Source organism: Neolamprologus multifasciatus, chromosome 23 (assembly GCF_963576455.1).
Source record: "Neolamprologus multifasciatus chromosome 23, fNeoMul1.2, whole genome shotgun sequence".
Lineage (NCBI taxonomy): Eukaryota > Metazoa > Chordata > Actinopteri > Cichliformes > Cichlidae > Neolamprologus > Neolamprologus multifasciatus.
This window is the reverse complement of record NC_140460.1, coordinates 3096219-3120426: the sequence shown is the minus strand read 5'-3', so window position 1 is coordinate 3120426 and position 24208 is coordinate 3096219. Positions and strand designations below refer to the sequence as shown.

At 40.1% G+C, this 24208-nt stretch overlaps 3 protein-coding genes across 6 annotated transcripts; all 3 read left to right on the top strand.

Annotated features, from left to right (window-relative positions):
* The first annotated feature begins 5559 nt into the window (after window positions 1-5559).
* On the top strand, window positions 5560-10964 carry LOC146490720 (E-selectin-like). The gene is given in 15 exon segments (XM_085152148.1): window positions 5560-5928; window positions 6021-6093; window positions 6536-6940; window positions 7083-7187; window positions 7280-7471; window positions 7586-7771; window positions 7880-8068; window positions 8153-8338; window positions 9535-9741; window positions 9849-10037; window positions 10122-10307; window positions 10420-10599; window positions 10701-10842; window positions 10906-10936; window positions 10938-10964. Coding segments are annotated over 15 exon segments (2301 nt in total). The 5' UTR covers window positions 5560-5925.
* Window positions 10965-12278: 1314 nt separating this feature from the next.
* LOC146490719 (L-selectin) lies at window positions 12279-17135 on the top strand. The gene is made up of 8 exons (XM_085152141.1): window positions 12279-12366; window positions 13203-13598; window positions 14010-14114; window positions 14733-14912; window positions 16110-16289; window positions 16503-16592; window positions 16690-16711; window positions 16830-17135. Exons 1-8 carry the CDS (start codon window positions 12285-12287, stop codon window positions 16870-16872), a joined length of 1098 nt encoding a protein of 365 aa, XP_085008267.1. The 5' UTR covers window positions 12279-12284; the 3' UTR covers window positions 16873-17135.
* A 133-nt stretch (window positions 17136-17268) lies between these two features.
* Window positions 17269-23992, top strand: selp (selectin P). 4 transcript variants are annotated; one of them, XM_085152110.1, is made up of 17 exons: window positions 17269-17378; window positions 17486-17555; window positions 17637-18026; window positions 18098-18205; window positions 18604-18789; window positions 18875-19066; window positions 20657-20842; window positions 20950-21135; window positions 21238-21423; window positions 21622-21807; window positions 21952-22137; window positions 22265-22450; window positions 22590-22775; window positions 22919-23107; window positions 23184-23372; window positions 23599-23715; window positions 23806-23992. In XM_085152110.1, exons 2-17 carry the CDS (start codon window positions 17486-17488, stop codon window positions 23868-23870), a joined length of 2808 nt encoding a protein of 935 aa, XP_085008236.1. In that variant the 5' UTR covers window positions 17269-17378; the 3' UTR covers window positions 23871-23992. The 4 variants fall into 4 exon arrangements, 3 of the variants coding, with proteins under 3 accessions (XP_085008236.1, XP_085008235.1, XP_085008237.1); XM_085152109.1 differs by having other exon boundaries at window positions 17298-17555; XM_085152111.1 differs by lacking the exon at window positions 17269-17378 and having other exon boundaries at window positions 17486-17551.
* The last annotated feature ends 216 nt before the right edge of the window (window positions 23993-24208 follow it).

The following is a 24208-nucleotide window of genomic DNA, read 5'->3' as shown; positions in this document are numbered from 1 at the left end:
CACATTGGCAGGTTATGTTGTGTGGCAGGTAGGATGTAGGACCCAAATACAGGACTCACAGACACGAAAGGATGAACTCAAAAAGGAAGCTTTATTGCGCTGTAGCAAAAACATACTAGAAACAAAATCCAAAAGCAGAAAACTAGAAACTAAGGACAATGAACATAGACGCTAGAAACTAGGTGCAAGGAAACACAAAGCACAGGGAAGTGGTACAACACAAGAAAAGGGAGGCTTAAATATACAAGGGAGTAATGAGAGAATGGGAAACAGGAGGGAACCACAGCTGGGACTAATAAGACATGACGAGACAAGGGGAAGCAAAACTAGATACACTGACATAGGACGCAGACTTTCAAAGTAAAACAGGAAACATGAGAAAATCACAAAGACGCAGACTAGACCCTGAGACCAAAATCCTAGGACTAAAAATAAAACACAAGCAGAACCAAAACCCGTGAATAACAATAATCAAAGAATTGAACTAAAACACACACAAAACACTGGGCCACAGATAGGGATGGGTATCGAAACCCGGTTCTTGTTGAGAACCGGTTCCCACTGTTTCAATTCCTTGGAATTGTTTTCCATTTTTGCAAACATTCTCTTATCGATTCCAGTCGCCCCGAATGACGTCACCACGTTGCGGAGCGTCATTTACCTGGCAGGGCGCCTAAGCGGCTCAAACGCTAAGTTTGGTTATACTTTATGAGAACGGATGACAACAGGGCAACTTGCAATACTTGAAGAGTAGATGTTTCATTTAAGAGAGGAAACACTACGAATATGCTAAAGCATTTGCTCACAAAACACACGATGACCTTAAATGAATGTCATGTTTTTAATTCCGCTCCGGACTCGTGAATCCCAACCCAGCAGCAGCGCTAACGTTTGCACGTCCTCTCCCGTTAATGCGGCAGGTAAATAATCAACTAACCAGTGGCGGTCCTAGCCTTTTTGGCGCCCTGGGCGAACACTCCCTCTGGCGCCCCCCCCCCCCCCCCACACACACACACACACAAAACATATTAAGGATTGTACATTAACATAAAACTGTTGTGCACACACATATGAAGAGAGAGAGAGTATGCATAGTATGCAAACGGCTACCTAACAGCCATCATAATTCGTCATACAATGAGAACAGGACAAATCAACAATTACTAATTAATATTAAAAACTGTAACATAATGTATTGTTTGGAGTTTAGTCTGTTACTGTTACTATTTTTACCATTTCTTCTTGGAGCAACTGTAACCCACATAATTTCCTTAGGGATTAATAAAGTATTCTGATTCTGATTGTTTCACGATGACCTGCCATTATCCAATCACACATCTGCTTACCTGATTCTTTTACTCGTTTCTCTTCCTCTTCTTTTCTCTTTTTTCTAAACTGAGGACCTGATGGCTTTGAACTTTTCTTGTCCATCTTCCATTGGTTTTAATTTTGCACTCCAGTATGAACACCCATCCCTCAACACGAGGATCACCACAACATGATCTAACACACCTACACCTTAGTTCACAGATTCACTTTGTCTAGGGTGCATTTCTGAGATTTCACACAACCCAGGATTCAAATCATGAATCCATAATGGACTTGGATTTACAACATTATAAATGAAATGTGCTCTATTTGGAAGCAGCCGGTCTCCCGCCCCTTTCGACGGGTTGTGTGTGAGACTTTAAATTATCAAACTGTAAATTTTACATTTTAAATTGTTATTGATCCCTTTACCCCGAGTCCTAACGTGTATATTTATTTTCTTACTCTTCTTATATATATTGTTTGTTTACTTGCACTGCTGTAACTGGAGCCTCGTCGTCTCGTCTCTCTATATACTGGACTGTAGCGGAGATGACAATAAAGTTTACTTTGACTTCAGCAGCGAGCAGGCGCGCCGAGGGCTCTCGCGCTCACTTTTCGTGTATAGAATTAAAAAAACAGATAAAATTAAAAAAAAAACATCGGTGAAAACTATAAGTCTGTATTATAATGTGTGGTGTTTTTGTGTTTGTTGGTTTGTTTTTATTTTGTTTTACTTTGCGAGTTGGTTATTAGATGCTGCGGTTAGAAAATCCCCCGCCCCCTCTTCCCTGTGTCACAAGCAGCAGGCGCTCCTCGCAAACGAAGGGCGCCCTTACTCCCAGCAAATGGGCGATAGAAAACCAATCGGTGCCTATGCCATTCCCAATATGCGCTGGCTGACGTCGGGGCAGCATGAGTACGAGCATTTTTTTTTTTGTCGATGCCGGTGATGCCGCCCCCCACCACGATGCCGCCCCGGGCAACCGCCCGTGTCGTCCGTATCTAAAACCGCTACTGCAACTAACAGTGCAGATTATGTTAGCGCGATCTGCCTCATTACAAAACCTGCCATTACTGTGCATTTAGGTGACCATGATGAGAGACAGAGTCTGGCTCAGATGCATTTCTCTGCAGTCTACCGGTAGCGTCTCCTTTCAGGCCAGGATAGACGAATGTCACCGAGCAGTGACTCAGTTTGTGGTCAAAGGCTTGCACCCATTTGCCACAGCAGATGATTTTCAGTAAGTGAATGTGTTTAATTGTAGGCAGGGACATTACTGGATATTCTTGTGTAATTGCTACAGAATAATTGATGTTATACTTTGTTATTGCTACAGAAGAATATTTATTTTATTATTTTACATTTACAATTTTTTTTCCTGGGGACCCTGTGACGCCCCATTGAAGAGCCGTAGGCTGTGGATCTTTTAAGATCTCACTGTTGGGTTTGTAAGGCCATGTTACTCCTAAATTTCTATCTTGTTCAAAGAGAAGATATAAAACAAAGTTCTAAGCTAATCGACCTTAGTGTTCTCCTTGACGTCACAAAAATATGATTAGTAACTTGCAGTGTTAAACCTGGACCAACATTAATTATGGTGATGCAGGAACAACACCAACATGAGGATATCAGATACGTCATCATCAGAATGCACCTAATGAAGTTCCAAACTGGGTACCTGCAGAGCCAGATAACATACCCTTTCAGGACTGTGTGGAGATACATTGCAAGGAAGAGAGACATAACCAAGTGGAACAATGAGAAATAAATGCAGTAACAAGAAAGAGTCTGTCTGCTACACCTTTTCCTTTCCTGAATCTCTTTCCTGACTGTTATTTTAGCATTTATTACTTTTAGGTTGTAAATTACAATCTTGTGCAAACATTAGTCCTTTAGTGTTATTGCATACTGTATGGAAACCATGTGAAAATACAACTGTCAGCATCATTCTAGTTTCCAAGGATTGTTGTTATATTTCTGAGTTGCACAAACCACTAACCGCACAAAATTACTAACTTTTTATTCTTAGTTTGTCTTTTTATGATCACAAAAAGTGATATGCTGTTTTTCACATTAAACACATTAAAAAATAACAGCTCTTGATGTTGTCCCACTCCTCCAGTCCATTCTCTGGTGGCGGAAATTTATATCCATTTCACAAAGTTTTATATTGTAGATTCTTCAAAATAGCCACCCTTTGATTTGATTACTGCTTTGCACACTCTTGGCATTCTCTCGATGAGCTTCATGAGGTCGTCGCCTGAAATGGTTTTCCAACAGTCTTGAAGGAGTTCCCAGAGATGCTGAGCACTTGTTGGCCCTTTTGCCTTCCTTCTGCGCTCTATCTCATCCCAAACCTTCTCAATTGAGTTTAGGTCAGGTGACTGAGGAGGCCAGGCCATCTTGCGCAGCACTCCATCACTCTCCTTCTTGGTCAGATAGCCCTTACACAGCCAGCAGGTGTATTTGGGGTCATTGTCCTGTTAAAAAATAAATGATGGTCTAACGAAACGCAAACTGGATGGGACTGCATGTTGCTGCAGGATGCTGTGGGAGCCACGCTGGTTCTTTTTGCCTTTACTTTTGAATGAATCCCCAACAGTGTCACCACCATACCACCCCTACAACATCACTCCTCCATGCTTCACGGTGGGAACCATGCATGTAGAGACCATCCATTCACCTTTTCTGTGTCACACTGTTTGCGACTGCACTTGGGGACATATTCAAATGACTGACTGACTGACCTCCAGTTCTTAAAATAATGATGGACTGTCATTTCTCTTGGTTCTTGTCATAATATGAATTCCGACTTTTCAAATAGAGCTGTCAGCGGTGGACCAACCTGACTTCTGCACAAGACAACTGATGGTCCAAACCCCATTATGAAGGCAAGAAATTCCACAAATGAACCCTGACGAGACACACCTGTGAAGTGAAAACCATTTCAGGTCACTACATCATGAAGCTCATTGAGAAAAGGCCAAGGGTTTGAAGCGCTGTCAACAAAGACTTTCAGGAATCTAAAATATAAGACATATTTGCAGTTATTTATAGATGATGATGATTGAATCTTTATTTTGAACATGTTGAAAAAGTACAACAACATAGAATTAAAAGAGACAAATGAACAAAGCAAAACAAAAGGAAAACGAGCAACCACAACTACAAATAACTTTCATGTTCAAAAAGGAGCAGGAAGAAGCATGAGCTTATTTAATCCCACCCCTTTTCCACTATCTAGTAAACAATAGACTACAGAAATACCTCCTTGCAATTACATTATATGTCATGTGTATTTTTTTTATTATTATTCATTTATATATATATATATATATATATATATATATATATATATATATAAATGAATAATAATAAAAAAAATAAAATAAAATAAATAAATAAAAATAAAAAAATAAATATATATATATATATATATATATATATATATATAAAGGATAAGCGGAAGCGAATGGATGGATGGATGGATATATATATATATATATACATATATGTTTCTATCCATACATACATATATACACATACGCACATATACACATTTTCAATAACCCCATTAACACCTCAAAGGATACACAACCTACAAATATATATATACCCATACCGACATACCCGTGCACCCGCACACACATGAAATATTAGACAAGAACACCCGATCAAATCTCCACCTCTTCCCTGTACCCTGTAAAAACCATCTCCTTAAACTGCTTTTTATTTTAGATTTATTCTTTGCTGCATAATTCTATATATCTTGCTTCATATATTTGATTTCAGTATGTATCTACAATGTAGTGAAAATAAAGAAAAAATATTAAAATGAGATGGTGTGTCCAAACTTTTGACTTTTGTAGTGTGTATGTATATATATTTTTATAAACCTGAACCAAAGAACCGACCTCTTTCTCAAACTAATATATTTTCTTTTTATTTTCATCTTCGACAATTCCATGCAAACCTTTCCCCATCCAGATCAAGGCTCCAACCACTGTTTTTATCTGTTTGGGTCTAAAGGTCTAATCTTTTCCTGCTTTTTGGCTTTCTGTTGGTGGGCACACCCCAACTCATCTATCAAGCCAGCAGACCTTGGAGCTATTCTCTTCCTCTTCATTAATGTACGGCAACAGGAAACTGACAATTTTTAAAAACTAATATTTCAGATGTCGAGGTTTAAAAAAATTGTTTTGACTGTTTATCATAGTTACACAGTGTCTAGCTTAGAAACACAACAATTTCAGTGGGAGTAGCGTGAACATGCAGTCACCCCATTTGTCACCGCGTGAGGAGCAGATCCCTATTAGCTGCATTGTTGCAGAGTCAAGTAAGCCCCATCTCACCCTAAAAGTCAACCTGGGAGTTCAGTACTGAGAACGAGCAGCCAATGCTTTTGTGCAGGAAATGTTTTTAAAGCCTTTTGTGGAATGGAGCAGTATTGGGGGGGATTCCATGGAAACCTTCCAGGTTTCCTGAATGACACTAGAGAAGCGTATAAAACCTGGAAATCCAGCGCATAACGCAGAGAATCATCCCAACACACACTAAGGCTGAAAGCTAGAGAATCAAGTGCCTTCTGGAGGTTATCAGGCATATCATTTAAAATGGTGAGTGGAAGGGATATCAATTTAAATATTATTCATTTTAATGTAAATTAATTTGGTTTTAATTTAACGCACCTTTAAATTATTTTTTACAGGATTCCTTCTTTGGACTAACCCATGGATATAAGAGCTCTGCCTCACGGATCAACTTCGCCGTTATTTGCTCAAGTATGTAAATTTATTGCCAGAAGAGCCTTGAGTGTCTCACTAATAATAATAATAATAATAATAATAATAATAATAATAATAATACATTTTATTTATGAGCGCCTTTCAAGTCACCCAAGGACACTTTACAATAGGATAAAACGACAATAAAATAAAAGCACACTAAAACTAAAAGGTTTTAGAACCAGATAGAATAGAATAGCCCTATGTTCACTGTACATGTATGACAAAATTGTGGGTGCTCCACACCAAGTGTGCAGGAATAAAATATAAAAAGTAAAAATAGGAGAAATTTATACAAGATGAAGAATATATACAGGAGGGACAAAGGCAGCCAATACTAAAAACACTCATTAGAGAGAAAATTAGTAAATAGAATTTTTTTTAAATCTCTCCTTTTCTCCCCATTTACATCTACTATATGTCACTGTCTCTATTTAAGTGCTGTGCATGTGGACTAGTGTAGAGTCTTGGTCTTACTTCTACTCGGACAACGCAATGACATGGGATGATGCACGAAGCTGGTGCCAGGAGCACTACACAGACATGGTGGCCATCCAGAACCATGAGGAGCTCGAGCATCTTAATAACTGGCTTCCCAAGAAAAATGGCTACTACTGGATTGGGATTCGTAGGATTAATAACGTCTGGACCTGGGTAGGAACCAACAAGCCTCTGACAGAGGAAGCGACAAACTGGGCAGAAGGAGAACCGAACAATAACGAGGGTGACAAAAACACAGGCATGCATGAGGATTGTGTGGAGATGTACATTAAAAGAGATAAAGAACCAGGCAAGTGGAATGACGAGAGATGTGTTAAAAGAAAGACTGCTCTGTGCTACACAGGTGAGCAAAAATCTTGAAAAACTCATTTTTGCTGCTGTGTTGCTGTTCTTTAATAGGTGATCTAAAAGTTAAAAATGATTTTTCTGACATATTGTTTTAGTATATTTACCAACCTTTATAGAAGTACCTCTGCTTTTTCCAGCGGCTTGTAAGATTGACTCCTGTTTGCATGGAGAGTGTGTTGAAACCATCAACAGCCTCAAATGTGATTGTTTTGAAGGGTTTTTTGGAGACAAGTGTGACCAAGGTGAGAAAAATCTGATAGCGTAGTTTAAATACATATTTTAAGTCATGTAAAGGATTTAATATCCAACTGTGTTGTTGTTTTTTTGTTGTCAGTTGTGCAGTGTAACAAAGGTGAGGTGATTGTTCCAGATAAAGGACATGTCAATTGCTCTCACAAGTATGGCAGTTTCTCCTATGACTCCTTGTGTCAGTATTCCTGTGAGGAAGGATACGAGCTGAGTGTGCAGACTCCTCTGAGGTGCACGGGGTCAGGAAAATGGTCAGAAAAGCACCCCACATGTGAATGTGAGTTTAAGTATTAATAGCTCGTAATATTGTTACTACTTTTTGTTAATTTTATTATTTCCTACACAGTGATGGAGTCATGGCGTAATGCTTTTCCCCCTCTGTTGTCTACAGTGATTCAGTGTGAGAAGATGTCAGAGCCTACACATGGATCCATGAAATGCTCCGATCCTCTGGGCTCATTCAGCTATCAGTCCACCTGTACTTTTACCTGTGATGAAGGTTATGTACTGTCTGGATCTCCATCTCTGCGATGTGAATCATCAGGAAAGTGGAATGGATCCCAGCCATACTGTGTTGGTACGGCCACATGTTTTTACCTTTCATCATTGTGTAGTTTTTATTATTTGGAGGATGATTAAAATAAAAAGCTTTAATTTAACTCCTTCTGTTGCCTCTCTTTTGTAGCTGTTCAGTGCCCTGCTCTGCAAAACTTGACAAATGGCTTTGTCAGCTGTGGAGAAGATGCTGATATGAGGTTCAGCTACAAAAACACCTGCAGCTTCAGCTGTGACCAAGGTTACCATTTAGTGGGAGCCAGTAGAGTGACCTGCACATCAGGAGGTACATGGAATCAGCAGATTCCTCACTGTGAAGGTAAGAGGAACACGGAAAGTAGAACCCACCCATCTTCTATATCACGAGGACACGTTCAATAAAATACACATTTTTCTGTGTCAGCCATCCTTTGCCAGAATCCAGAGAGAGAAGCTCCCCTCATCATGCAGTGCAGTGAATCTGTGACCGAACTGCGACCAAACTCCACCTGCAGCTTCAGCTGTGAAGAAGGTTTTGAACTGCAGGGAGCAAACACCATCAAGTGTTCTGAGGACGGACAGTGGAATAAAAACATACCTACATGCAAAGGTCTGAAAGACTAATTATATCAATATTTATTTGAAAACACACCAAGGCGTTCCCAGGCCAGCCGAGAAATATAATCTCTCCAGCGTGTCCTGGGTCTGCCCCGGGGCCTCCTCCTGGTGGGACATGCCCGGAACACCTCACCTAGGAGGCGCCCAGGAGGCATCCTTGTCAGATTCTCAGTCGACGTCAGCAGCGCTCCGCCAGCACTATACACAGTGCAGGTAGAGCACCGCTTTCCCCTCCTGAGACGCCTGACGGTTTGCCAGAATCTCTTCGAGGCAGTCCGGAAGTCTTTTTCCATGGCCTCTCCGAACTCCTCCCACACCCAAGTTTTTGCTTCAGCCACTGCCCGAGCCGCATTCCGCTTGGTTGTCGATACCTGTCGGCTGCCTCCGGAGTCCCACAGGCTAACTAAGCCCGATAGGACTCCTTCTTCAGCCTGGTGGCTCCCTTCACCTCTGGTGTCCACCATTTGGTTCAGGGGTTACCACCACGGCAGGCACCAACCACCTTGCGGCCGCAGCTCAATGCAGCAGCTTCGGCAATGGAGACGCTGAACATGGTCCATTCGGACTCAATGTCCCCCGCCTCCCTCGGAATGCTGTTGAAGCTCTGCCAGAGGTGTGTGTTGAAGATCTCGCGGACTGGGGCCTCTGCTAGACGTTCCCAGCACACCCTCACTACGCGTTTAGGTGCACCGGGTCTGTCCAGGGTCCTCCCCCGCCACCTGATCCAACTCACCACCAGGTGGTGATCAGTTGACAGCTCAGCCCATCTCTTTACCCGAGTGTCCAGAACATATGGTCGCAGGTCTGGTGATACGGTTACAAAATCGATCATCGACCTGCGGCCTAGAGCGTCCTGGTGCCACGTGCACTTATGGACACTCTTATGTTCGAACAAGGTGTTCGTTATGGCCAAACTGTGATTAGCACAGAAGTCCAATAACAAAGCACCGCTCGGGTTCAGATCACGGAGGCCGTTCCTCCCAATCACGCCCAACCAGGTCTCGCTGTCGTTACCCACGTGAGCATTGAAGTCTCCCAGCAGGACAACAGACTCTCCAGGTGGAGCACTCCCCCTCCCCCAGTTACTCTGAACTGCCACTCGGCGCATAAGCGCAGATGACAGTCAGGACCCCGTTCTAAAATGTTACTAAATAATTTTCTTTCTTCTTCTCTTTTGTTTTGTTTTAGAAAAACGATGTCCTGCTCCAGAGGTCCCAATAAATGGACAGATAAGCTGCAGCCCTCCTCTGTCTTCTTTTGTTAGTCATGAGGCAACCCATCCAGCTGGCATGGTGTGCAGTTTCATCTGTGATGAAGGTTATGTACTGTCTGGATCTCCATCTCTGCAATGTGAATCATCAGGAAAGTGGAATGGATCCCAGCCATACTGTGTTGGTACGGCCACATGTTTTTACCTTTCATCATTGTGTAGTTTTTGTTATTTGCATGATGATTATAATAAAAGCTTTAATTTAACTCCTTCTGTTGCCTCTCTTTTGTAGCTGTTCAGTGTCCTGCTCTGCAAAACGTGACAAATGGCTTTGTCAGCTGTGGAGAAGATGCTGATATGAGGTTCAGCTACAAAAACACCTGCAGCTTCAGCTGTGACCAAGGTTACCATTTAGTGGGAGCCAGTAGAGTGACCTGCACATCAGGAGGTACATGGAATCAGCAGATTCCTCACTGTGAAGGTAAGAGGAACACGGAAAGTAGAACCCACCCATCTTCTATATCACGAGGACACGTTCAATAAAATACACATTTTTCTGTGTCAGCCATCCTTTGCCAGAATCCAGAGAGAGAAGCTCCCCTCATCATGCAGTGCAGTGAATCTGTGACCGAACTGCGACCAAACTCCACCTGCAGCTTCAGCTGTGAAGAAGGTTTTGAACTGCAGGGAGCAAACACCATCAAGTGTTCTGAGGACGGACAGTGGAATAAAAACATACCTACATGCAAAGGTCTGAAAGACTAATTATATCAAGATTTATTTATTGCAAACACTATTTACTTGTCGAGGGACTTTTAAGTAATTTTTTAAAATATGCAATATCTTCCTGTCCTTTACAACAGCTGTTACATGTTTGTTGCTTGAGGCTCCTGAAAACGGTCACATCAGTTGCTCCAGCACTGAGTCAGTTTACAACTCTCAGTGCTCCTTCACCTGTGACCAAGGCTACTCATTAGAAGGACCTGAGCTGCTGACATGTGATCGTCATGGCAACTGGACTGCAGAGAAACCCACCTGTCAAGGTAAAGAAGAAACAACAGATAAAAGGGAAAAGCAAAAGTTCACACTTTCACAAATTTCACTTTAAAGTTCACACTATTCACATTTCACTGTGTTTCCACAGCTCCTGCTTCAGTTGCAGCAGTTACTGCTGGTGTAGCCACAGGAGGGATTGCCTTCCTCTCTGGTGTGCCTGTGGCTATGTGGCTCTTGAAAAAACTGAAGAAATCAAACAAGTTTGAACAGGTTAGAAAAGAATTTACCTCGTTTAAATCACGTATGTGTCTTTTGAGGTTTTCTGATTTTTCCTCTTTTCTCTTTTCTTACAGCATCTCTGACATAGAGGCTCCACAGAGTTTCCAAGAACAGTATCGACAGCCTAATATAGCAAAAACGTGCTATAATAGAAAACTACAGATGGTTTTACGCATTATGTGTAAATTATCATTGTAGTGCATAGCAGCAAATAATTTGATATCGAATTCATGTAATATTTATTTTCTTAAAAAAGCATTATTTTTTAACTTTACTAAGTATAAGGTGATGTGTGTGTGTGTGTGTGTTCTATTTTTTGACTTTGTTACTGTAACACTTCAAATTTGATGTTTTTTATCTGCTGTTTTCTATGTTCGGAAATGTTCTGATATTCATTTGATAAAAATATACGGAGGACTAATAAAAAAGTTCAGCCAGTTGTGTCAGTGTCACCACACTGGTAGGAATGCTTAGCCAAGCAGGATGTGTAGTAGTGGGGTGTGTAATAGCCTCGTGTGGAGCCAGCCTTCATAGATCGACTCGTGATTTCTATCATCAATCTATTTTCCCAGTTTCAGCCATGACCTTCTACAACCTTCTGTTTTTTTTTCAGGGGTTGAGGAAGGATATGTTTTGAAAAATTCCCAGATCTCTTGCCAAAACATCGACCTTTCCATCATAAAGTTCATGACAAAGCAGAATAAACATATAAAAGTGAGCGGTATTCAAAGAAGGAACAATTATATTCCTAAGTATTCTTTTTTCTCTCCCAGAGTTCATTGTTTAAAAAAATTCAGTCTCTTTTACTTTAGTTGGACAGGAACTCACATCTCGCATCTTTCATAAGTCTAAAGTTGTCTCGAAGGACACTGCCGTTAAAAACAGTTTCCATTACATCAATATGTCAGGATATGGAGAAGATGTGCTTTTGAAAACAGACAAGAAAACACTCATTCTAGCCACAAATGAAAGGCTTACAAATTCCTCTTTAAACACTAAAAGGTGTTTCAAAGGCTGCAGTCCAACCTCTATGGGTAAGCACCTTGTGGCATTGTGTACCTTTGCTTCATTAAAATCTGCCCCTGAAACCACCTTTACTAGAAATAGGTGGGGTTTCCCTAAAGGTTTGTTAAAGTCATTAAAATATTCAGTAAATCATTCGTTACGTGCATTCAGCCTGAACAGAAAACATCCAGTTATTGTATGATAATGTTGCTCTGAATGGCAAACGAGAACATATAAAAGCCCGACACTGGTCCTTCGTTTCGTCTAACAAACTTTACATTTTTCTGCTGTAACGCTTTTTGTTTTATGTTTGAGTTGATCAGAAAAAACTTTAACTTATGTAGAAGTTTGTGTCAAACAGTTCAAAGGACAATATTATAATATTCATTCTGGGTAAGTCACAATTTTCTTATTCAGCAACTCTCCGTGGTGATATTCATTAGTACTTATGAAAATATACTCTTTTTTCCCTGTTGTACAGACAGTAAATTGCTCTTTGAAGATGAAGTGGACATTAATCCTCATCTTTGGTAAGTTTTAATTCCAGTTCCAGTGAAATGTAGCTGCTGGGCAAAGACCGGCTGACACGTGTCAGAAAACTTTATTAATTATCATATTAAAAGTAGGGATGCAGCGATACCGATACTGGTATCGGGCCGATACTGTAAAATGTGTGCTTCTCGGATGAGAGGTGAAACGTCTTCAAGCAACTTAAAGACGCTTTTCTTTGCAAGCTCCTTTGACTACAATGACCTGGATGACTGAGAACCTTCACAGACATGTACTCATACTCGTAAAAGTTAACCGATACCATGAACCGATACCAACTTATTTCATTAATCAGAGGGTGGCTTGTCATTTCTGTTGTAGTTTTTTAGATTGGCCACTAGGGAGCCAATTATTATTTTATTTATTATTTATTTAATAATAATTATTTTGTTTGTTTGTTTACAATATGGACACTCTGCAATAATTTAAAAGTTTATTTTATTCACAAACCTAATTTGTATTTATTCCAAACAGAAGTGTTTATTTATTATTCTGAAAGCTCGAGACAGTGCCAATAGTTCAGTGATATTTTGTTAAATTACAATGTGGAGACTCTGCAATAATTTAACAGAAGTGCTTATTTTTCACTTGAAATTTTTTTGTGGTCATTTTTATTAAGATTTTATTTTTTATCGACCGGGAATATAATAAAACCTGTCTTCCAATTCATTGCATTTGTGTGTATGTGTTTGTGGTAGAAGTATCGGTTTTTGTACTCTGTATCGGCAAGTACTCAGATCCAAGTATCGTATCGTATCGGTTTGAAAAAATTGGTATCGTTGCATCCCTAATTAAAAGCTGTTCTGAACATTTGCAGGTAGTTGCTTGGCTGAGACTACTCTGTGCTGGACGTATCACTACTCAAACGAGACAATGAACTGGACCCAGGCCAGAGAGTGGTGCCAGAAATATTTCACAGACATGGTGGTCATCCAGAACCAAGCGGAGAATGATTATCTGGTCTCCATCCTGCCACAGAAAAGAAGCTCCCCATATTTCTGGATTGGGATCACTAGAAATCATATGAATGAAAGCTGGATTTGGATTGGGAATAACAGCACGTGGATTGGTAACAATTCATGGGCACCAAATGAACCAAATAATGTCCATGCAACAGAGTTTTGTGTAGAGATCTACACGAACACAGGAGAAAATCGAGGGAAGTGGAACGATGAGAAATGTAGCAAATTAAAATATGCAGCGTGTTTTAAGAGTACGTAAACCTGTCATATAGTATTTCCTGTACAGTTTTTACCACATTTTTAATTCTGCTTTGTTGATTTTTTTTTCTTTTTGCTATATCATAACTTTATATTTTCATGAAAAAGCATGGCTGATTTCCTTTAATCTTGATTTCAGAATAGTTTTTACATGTTCATAATATTTGTTTTAAATATTATTTTTATTTGTTATTGATGTAAATTGTTTACATATTATTTTAATGTGCTATGCACCATTACAGTAATGTCAGATATTTTTTGTTTGCATTGTTTAACTTTTCTAACATCTTTTTTTTATATATATCAATTATTAAAAAAGAAATAAAGTGTCTTCTATACAAAGAAAAGCTGTGAAGGTTTTATAATGATAAGTGACCTTATATTGATGTGCTTTTTCTTAAAAGCCCAGTGTAATGAATCATCCTGTGAAAGAGGAAGATGCCAGGAGGCCATCAACAGTACAACCTGCCTCTGTGAACGTGGCTTTAAGGGAGACAGGTGCCAGACAGGTGAGCAATTTAGTGTTATTTATTATAATGCATAAAGAGTTGCCATTTACAGTTATTAGTAATGTGTGAAACAATGTGCAGGCATACTTGCACGGAGGAAACAAGTAATCGTAACCGAGTTGTATATTCCGACACACACGCTTTATTTTTTATGCTCTACATATATAAGTGACTCGTGAAATTATCATTATTAAGCCTACATCAGTATGAACACAAAAACACAATATAAATGCTTTAAAATGTGTTATTTTCATATTACAAACCTGTTACAAGACATTACATAATGCCCTGCATACCTGTTTGTGCCCTCAGCTGTGGATTTTCCTCAGCTTGAGAACAGATAAAGCCGCTCAAGAGAAAATCAAACATTCAACACAACATGTCGATTTAACTGGAAGCCAGGTTTTGTCCTGAGTGGTTCCCCACTTTACGTACAATTAGACATAGAAGTAAATACTTCAAAAAAGATTTCGTTTAACTGCTACACTTATTCTGTTTTCAGCGACTCATTATCCACATTCTTATATAACATTAAAATGTGCACGCACCAGCATGTTTGTGCTTTGAAATGTTTTATAAATCATTACAAGATGTTGAGTAACCTGTTTGTGTCCGTAGCTGTGGAATGCCTCCCTCTCTCTAAGCCTTATAATGGACACCATAGCTGCTCAGGAGGAAATCAAACCTTCAACACGACCTGTCGATTAAAGTGTGACCCTGGCTTCTCCATAAATGGCTCGTTATTTGTCACTTGTGAAGACACTGGGGACTGGAGTGGGCCGAGACCTACTTGTGCAGGTAATTTCATGAAATCATCTAAAAGTTTAAAGGTTCTTGAAAATACACAGGTTTGTTTTTATGAGAGCTGTGCTTCCAGTGAAGCATTTTAACTTACTGTTACCACTGATTAGAGCGGTAGTAATACCAAACTGTAATATCACATTAAAAATAAAGTACACTTATTGGGCCAAAATACTAATGAGGATTTAAAAAGTCATGGGTTTTGAGAGTTTTGCTTTGCTACAATATATTTGGGAAATGTACCAGTTGAGATGAATAGGAAAGATAAACACCTTTTTAAAATATTCCCGGCAGCAAGTAAAAAAGCAATAACTAGAAGATGGCTGGACAAGGAACCACCAACAGTTGGAGACGGGTCAGCGATAGTAAAAGAGATTTGTGAAATGGAAAAGATGACCTTTTCTCTAAGACTCTGTAAAGACAAAGTTCAAAGATATTGGTCAAAATGGTTTTCGAGTATGCGAAAGGGTTGTGAATAATGTAGGGAAGGGATCTTATTCATTCCCTTCCCATTCTGTTTTCATTTAACCTGATTTTCCGGTGCTCAACTGGTCTTAATAGCTTATGATGCTGAATGGACACTTGTATAGACATGCACAAAAATATGTCAAAGGGTATACATGCAGGAGTATGCATGCATGCACATGTAGATATGTATTATGTATGTATATGTAGATGTGTATGTAGATGTGTATGTAGATACTTGAAAGTGTGTGTGAGTATGTACACAGACGTAGGTATGGGGGTGAAGATGCATGGTGTGTCTCCAAGTGGAAAAACTACATTTTAGTAACTTCCCATAGCCCTTGGTGAACCCCTCCCTCCATTATTTTTTATTATTTGTTTATTTATCTTATTTATCTTATTATTTTTACTTCTAGTTAGTAGTTTACCTTTTTCCCTTGCTGTGTCTGTGTAAATGTTAATGTTCCTGTTCCTAAAAATAAAAAAAAATAAAGTATAAAAAATAAAAAAAATAAAGTATAAAAAATAAATAAATAAAAATAAAGTATAAATAAATAAATAAATAAATAAAAATAAAGTATAAATAAATAAATAAAAATAAAGTATAAAAATAAATAAATAAATAAAAATAAAGTATAAAAATAAATAAATAAATAAAAATAAAGTACAGTGCTTTAAAATGTATTATAACATACTGTAAGATGTTGTATAACCTGTTTGTGCCCTCAGCTGTGGAGTGTCCTCCTCTACCTCAAACTTATAATGGAGCCCATAACTGCTCCGGAGGAAATCCGACATTCAAGACAACCTGTCATTTTAAGTGTGACCCTGGCTTCCTCGTGATTGGCTCACCAGCTGTCACTTGTGGAGAGACCAGAGTCTGGAGTGGCCCAAGACCTACTTGTACAAGTAATTTCAAAAAAATCATGTAAATGTTTGTAAAATGTTGTTAAACATTAAATATGGCGGCCGGCCAGTTTATGTATGGTTTTTATAGTTTCTTTGCCACAAGAGCTGTGCTTCCAGTAACTCTTTTGATGGAAAGCAGTAGTTTTGACATGTACATGAATGATGTGCTATAATGTGCTATAATGGTAAAAATTGCTTTCCCCTCTCTTCCAGGCTATAAACAGGCTTTGTTGGCTTTAGCTGGATGTGGAGCCCTCTCTACCTTCTGCTGCATCTGTTTTTGTTGCATAAAACACAGACAAAGTCAGTCCTTCTCAACTACTCTCTATACAAATAAAAGATTCAGTGCAATCTTATTGCAACACCCCTCAAAAGTAATCCATTTCTCTGTTTCTCACAGGAAAGAAACTTTCCCAAGAAAGGTCAGTGTTGAAATTAAACGTTGGTCTTAAGCTGCTCCACCCTTTCTCACAGCCTTTGCTAACTTAGTATTCAAAGAATTTTTTTGAAAATCTAAGAACATTGTTCTGTCCTGCACAGGCTGCCCGAAGAAGGAAGTCCACCCTGTGATACACAACCGTAAACAACGCCCCACGCCTTAATTAGAATATATTTGACACCAAGACAGTTCACTGGTCTCCTTGCATCATGCACTGGATGCTGATTCAAATATCAGTCAGCTAAGGCTTTTGCCTAATATGTTGTAAAAGTTACATTTGATATGTTGCATACTTATAAATTATGTAATTGTGTATATTCGATGGTTTGTCGTCATGGTATGGTTCAGACATGTGTGCCGCATTCTTGTAAATTGCTTTGAAATGTAAATGTGAATAAAAATAATGTTTTAGTGACTGTGTCTGCATGTCTTTTTGTGAATATATAATTATCTTTGGATGTGTGCATGCATGTGTGGAGAGTGCTGCGAGTGGTTGAGTGAAACCCTTCCTGAAAGGAAGCTGTGGTAGAAACGATATTACAAAATTGGACGTTGGCTCAGTCCCTGGAGGACAGATAATACTGTTTTACCATTTACTGAAGAGGTGAGAGTTAAATGCCAAGAATTAGTAACTGAAGACGGCTCAGAAGGTAAGACACGTAATGGCTGTTCATTCATACCTATAGAAATCGATGCTGTACCTTCATTCTCACATATAGCAGCCATGTGTCGTTCTCAGTTTTTCTTTGTATTTCAGATGTCAGTTGATGTACGACAAAACTCGCATTGTAACGCACTGATAGCTACGCTGATTGTGTTTGCTGTAGGTAAGCCTGCGTAATACACACACCAAACACTTTTCCTCACCAGTCCACATTTATCTCACTGTCCTTATGCTGCATGTTTAGACTTGAGTAGTAGGAGAGGAGGTGCGCAGGCATGGACATACAACTACAGCACTGGTCCAAACCAGAACTGGTACGAGGCTCGCAAGTGGTGCCAGAAGTTCTTCACGGATATGGTTGCCATTCAGAACCAAGAGGAGACCAATTTCCTCAATGATCTGCTACCATTTAATCCAAAATATTACTGGATAGGGGTTCACAGAGTGGCTGGATCGTGGACCTCAGTAAACACCAGTCAGAGTGTACCTGAAGAGGCTCAAAACTGGGCATCAGCAGAGCCAGATACCATACCCCGTCAGGACTGTGTGGAGATATACATTAAGAGGGCGAGAGACACAGCCAAGTGGAACAATGAGAACTGCGATAAGTTGAAAGGAGCTGTCTGCTACACCGGTAGGATACTTTTCACTTAGTTTGATGGCAGTAAATGTAGTACAGCTTCTGACACTTTGTGTGATTTGCAGCCTCTTGCAAACATGAGTCTTGTAGTGCTCATGCAGACTGTGTGGAAAGCATTGGAAGCCACATCTGCAAGTGCCATCCTGGTTTCCGAGGCCTACGCTGTGAAGAGGGTAAGCTAATAAGATCTGTAGAATATTGCAATATGCAATCCAAACATACAACTATTAAATTAAAATAACCTGCCGGGATTAGCCTGATATTTCATTCTGACCACCTCAGACTTATTTAATGAAATTACTTGACAACTCAGCCACAAGAGTCCCCATAACAAGTGATTGATTTTGAATAATACTGACCATCTTTAAGTCTCCGTTTTATATCTGAATGGCATAGTAAGTCCTGAACCTCGCCGTAGCAGTCCGTTTAGGGTTAGATTGTTATTAATTTGTCCCTCATTTGTTCCTCAGGAACTTCTGTATTTTAGTTTTAGCCTACTGACAATTGTTAAAGATATTTTTGCAAACCTAAGCAAAAGACATGAACTGATTTTTATTTGTTTTATCTCCAGCGATCACATGCAAACCTTTTCCACATCCAGATCAAGGCTCTCACCGCTGTTCTAATCCCTATGGGTCGAATCATTTTAACTCTTCCTGCCATTTTCTCTGTGAAGTTGGATTTCGGTTAATAGGCGCGCCTCGACTGATTTGCCAAGCCAATGGGCTCTGGAACCACCCTGTTCCTCTGTGTCAAGGTACGGCAACAGGAAACCAGCTGTTTTTAAAAACTGATATTTCAGATGGCAAAGTTACAAAACATATTTTGACTGCTTATCATAGTTGCGCAGTGTCCAAATTTGAAATACACCAACTTCAGTGCGAGTAGCACGAACTGCAGCCACCCCATCGCAGCCTTCAGCTACAACTCGACCTGCGAGTTCAGTTGTGATGAAGGCTACGAACTGATTGGGCAGAACCAGATCATCTGTGACCACACTGGCCAATGGACAGCCACTGTTCCAGTATGTACAGGTAAAGTTGTCATTGCCTTTGAATTGAAATCATTCTGTATGGTGGTTAATTAGCAGTGTTGGGGAGTAACGGAATACATGTACCGCCGTTATGTATTTAAAATACAAAATATGAGTAACTGTATTCCGTTACAGTTACCGTTTAAAAAGGTGGTATTTAGAATACAGTTACTTTGTTGAAATAAATGGATTACACGGCGGTACTTCCCTGTTTCATATTGTTGCGGGTCAGGACTGTTTGGGTTTTGTTTGACAGCTACGTTCTCTTGTTCCAGGCGGCAGCGTTACGGTTGCCATGGTTACAGGGTGACACTCTCTCTGTGTGTGTTTCCTGGGTGAGAGAGGCCTTTTTGTTGTTGTTGTGCTAAGCTAATAGGCAGAATGCTACAGGTATAGCTCTAAAGAATGTAGCATCATAGGCAGTGTAGTCCGTGCTGCAGGGAGAATGGACTGCCATACACGTTATGTGTCTGTGAGCGAGGGAGGGAGAAAAAGGAAAAGTACGAGCTGTCATCGAGCAAAAACGGGAGCTGGAAGCATGTAAATATAATAATAACCACTGCAGCCAAGAAGAGAGCCTGACGAGCCCAGTTGTAAGTAAGCTATTAAGACTCGACTGTACACCGTGTTCGTGTTTTCCTCTGAAACAATAAGTTCCGTTGGAGCAGCCTTTCAACGCCTCTCTCTGTCTCTGCTAGCAAAGTGACCCAGACAACAAAGTAAAGCTAGTTTTCGGCTACGAGCCGACACAGAACCCACCGTATTAGCCAGAGGTCCATTTACTACGGTTCGGAGCCGCGGACCTTCAGTAACAGTAATAAATCACAGCAATAGTACATTCATGTAGTTGTAAACAGCATGATAATATATTAAGTAATCCAAAGTATTCAGAATACGTTACTCTCATTGAGTAACGTAACGGAATACGTTACAGAATACATTTAAGGGCATGTATTCTGTATTTTGTAATGGAATACATTTTAAAAGTAAACTTCCCAACACTGCTGCCTACTTTCTTCAACTGCTAATGGCAAAGAAAGGTGATTTAGGTGACTTCTGAGTATTTCACAAACTGCTGACCTGATTCTGTAATCTGTAATGGAATACATTTTAAAAGTAACCTTCCCAACACTGCTAATTAGTTTACTCATTTTTATTTTTAGTTAAACTGATCATAGCGTTCATTTTGTGTGTCTGTGTGTGTGTGTTTGAGTGTCACATACTTTTCACAGAACTTGTATAATACTTGAACCCTTTTTACAGATGTACTTTCGAGATATACTACCACATAACTGCACTCAGTCCACTTTCACATCCTGTCTGGACTGTGCAGCAGATTAGCGTTAGGTCACGCCTGTCATCACTCCACTTCACACTCATTTAAGTCCGTGCTGGACAAACAACACTGATTTTTTTTTCATGGGTCAGTAAACGGTTTTTTTGTTTTTTCTTTGACCGTAAATGATCTCAGCACGATGATTAATCTGTGTTTGTGAAAGCGCAGTCATAACATACAGTTGTTCAAACTGACATTTTAAATAAAAGCACCGATCTGCATTATGTGAATGTATCTATCTTTGTCTCACCACAGTGAGAAAATGCTCCCCAGTTTTCCCACCTGCTATGGGCCACATGACCTGCGTTGACCCCGTGGAGCCTTTCTCTTATGGCTCATGGTGTAACTTCACCTGCAAGGAGGGTTACTATTTAACTGGGGACAAGGTGCTCAGCTGTCTGACCTTGGGACAGTGGAGCAAGCCTACACCTACATGTGCAGGTGTGTCGCAAACTACTCTGCTGTACCACAAAGCAGCACGCGCTTTCTGGATAGAAATAAAAATTGCATGCTCTGATGTTGAAAGCACAGTGTTTCCTCTTTTCTAGTGGTACAGTGCAACAGTCTTCAGGCTCCACCTCATGCCTATCTGCAATGCCATGACCCTATAAACGAGCACAGCTACACCTCAACATGCACTGTTCAGTGTGAAGAAGGATTTGATCTAATTGGTGCAAATGTGACAAAATGTTCTTCACAGGGTAACTGGAGTCATGCACTTCCTGTTTGCCTGGGTATGACTAAATGCTGATATATATACTATATAATTTAAAATGGTTTTGAATGTGAACCACAGGTTAAGAAGCTGCCTCTTCTTATGTCTGTCTGTCTTTAAGCTAAGAGATGTTCTCCAATTAGTTCTCCTTCTCATTGCTCCACATCATGTTCTGACCCAAATGGTTCCTTCAGTTTTGGTTCTCGGTGCACATCAACATGTGATGAGGGCTTTCTGCTGAATGGGACGTCCAGCACTGAGTGCACCTCCACGGGCATGTGGAGTACAGACATTCCCCCTTGCTTGGGTAAAGAACATGCTAAAAGCTTGTAATTTCATGCTTCAGTTTGCATTACAACAATTTTTCACTAAATCAACTTAATGTCTGTGAAGGTTCTCAGTCATCCAGGTCATCGTAGTCAAAGGAGCTTGCAAAGAAAAGCGTCTGGACTTCTTTAAATCAACTTAATACCTTGTGTACATCTTTCCTTTTGTTCATCTCCAGCTAAGAAATGCCCCACACTGAACTCTCCTGCTCACGGATCCATAATTTGCTCTGACGCTCATGGAGAGTTCAGTTTTGGTTCTCGTTGCACGACAACGTGTGATGAAGGTTTTATCTTAAATGGAACTGCTGTCACTGAGTGCACGGCGATGAGCAACTGGAGCACAGACGTCCCACATTGCTTGGGTAAAAAAACATTCTAAATGCATGCATTTTAATCTTATTGAACATAAGAATGTGTAATTTCAAGGTTTACATAGTGTTCATCTTCCACTTTAGCCATATAAAACATATTGCTGACCTTCTACCCTGCCTGTTCCCTCCCACCAGCTAAGAAATGCCCCACACTGAACTCTCCTGCTCACGGATCCATAATTTGCTCTGATGCTCATGGAGAGTTCAGCTTTGGTTCTCGTTGCACGACAACGTGTGATGAAGGTTTTGTGCTGAATGGGACAGCTGACACCGAGTGCACGGCTATGAGCAACTGGAGCACTGACGAACCTCAATGTCTGGGTAGGAAAAAACCCTCTATCAATAATAAGCGATCAGACAATCAAAGATGAATGCTTAATTTAAAGGTTTAAATGGCATGATGCTTTTTCTTTGTCTTGGTACCTCTGTGTCTTCATCCCTCTTGCAGCTAGACGGTGTCCCACTCTGAACTCACCCTCTCATGGGTCCTTAGTCTGCTCTAATCCCCACAGAGAGTACAGTTTTGCTTCTGCGTGCACATCAACATGTGCAGAAGGTTTTGTGCTAAATGGTACAGCTATTACAGAGTGCACACCTCAAGGCAGGTGGAACAGAGCTGTTCCCCATTGCTTAGGTAAAAACACTTGAATCAGAAACAGACCGATAAACTCCTTTTTCCATATTTTAAATTGCACAGCTACACTTTTTTCTTAAAAAAAGCTAATAATCTGCTCTGTTCCTCTCTATGTGTTGTGAGTTTTTTTCCTTTATAGCTGAAAGGTGTCCTATTCTCACTCCTCCTTCTCATGGGACTTTCGACTGCTCTCATTCTCATGGCGAGTTCAGTTTTGGCTCCAGGTGCACATCAACCTGTGAGGACGGCTTTCTGCTAACTGGGATTCCTGACACTGAATGCACCTCTGCGGGCACATGGAGCACAGAAATACCAGGCTGTCAGGGTAAAAAACCAAAACACGATACGGTTCCCATCCACATCCTTCTTAATCTGTGTCCATACATTAAATAGTTTCAAACTCTACACCACCCGGAAAGTCAACAGTGAAGCTGTACTGAGCCTATACTGTTTTTATGTTATCCACAGCACGCCGATGCCCCCTGCTGGCCAAATCGCCACAGCATGGGAGGATGAACTGTAGCCATCTGAACTCTCCTTTCAGTTATGGCTCACAGTGTGACTTTAAATGCAATAAAGGTTTCTGGCTGAAAGGAACATCTTCTATGATGTGCAACACCTCAGGCTGCTGGAATCAGGATCCACCCACCTGTCAACGTAAGTGCATAGCAATACTTTGAATGTTATTACATATTCCTTGATCTTATGTAATTGTAGTTGCTGTCCTCTTTAGCTGTACAGTGTAAGGCCCTCCGTGCCTTCTCCTCAGACCTCTCTATGAATTGCTCTCATCCTCTGGGGAATTTCAGCTTTAGCTCTGAATGCGTTTTCAGCTGTAAAGATGGATTCACCCTCAATGGCACAGCAGTGATACTTTGCTCTGCCACTGGGATCTGGAATGACAGGCTGCCCAGCTGCACAGGTGAATTATTCTCTGTAGTTTAAAATGTTATTTCCCCCGTAATTTATAAATGACACCATTTTTCTAAGATAGGAGTCTTCTCTTGCACACTGTGTGGTGTGATCCAGGCAAAACCCAAACTAATATCAACAAACACTATAAAACAATGACTTCTGCTGGCCATGAAGTATACACTGAGAACAATTCCCTAAAGCTTCATTAAAATCTTTATGTGATCCTACGCCAGGTATGTCGATAGGGACCGCCATGTTGCTGTACACTGGCGCAGGGGCGGGAATTGCTGTTGTGATACTTCTCCTGATAGGCCTGACTATGTTGATCATGAAACAATTTAAGAAAACAGGTGAAACTTACTGTAGTGATGCACATTTACACATACAGTGTGGTGTAGCAGGGTGAGCACACTTCTAATCCCATCTTTTCATCTTTGCAGGAAATATGATCACTTCTAATGTCCCGACATGGGGTGAAAGAGAGAATCCAGCATTTGAGTTTTGACCTCGTGTTCCTTTTTTTACTTTTTGCTTGTTTGTTTGTTAATTAGTTAGTTTGTTTGTTTGTTTTAATCAATTTTAAATCATTTTTTATTTGCTTTTTATTTGTTTTTGTTTCTAATGTCTCTGTAAAGCACTTTGAATCACCTTGTTGTTGAATTGTGCTATAAAAAATAAACTTGCCTTGCCTTGTTATTATTATTATTCTAAGCTTGGTAGTTACTGCATCTACTTGCTCTCGCTTAAGCAATAGCAATTCATATGACAGACTTCATCCACGATATATAAAGTATGTCTACAGCTGTTCCATTAGGTCCTCCCTGAAAATTTCCAAAAGTCAAT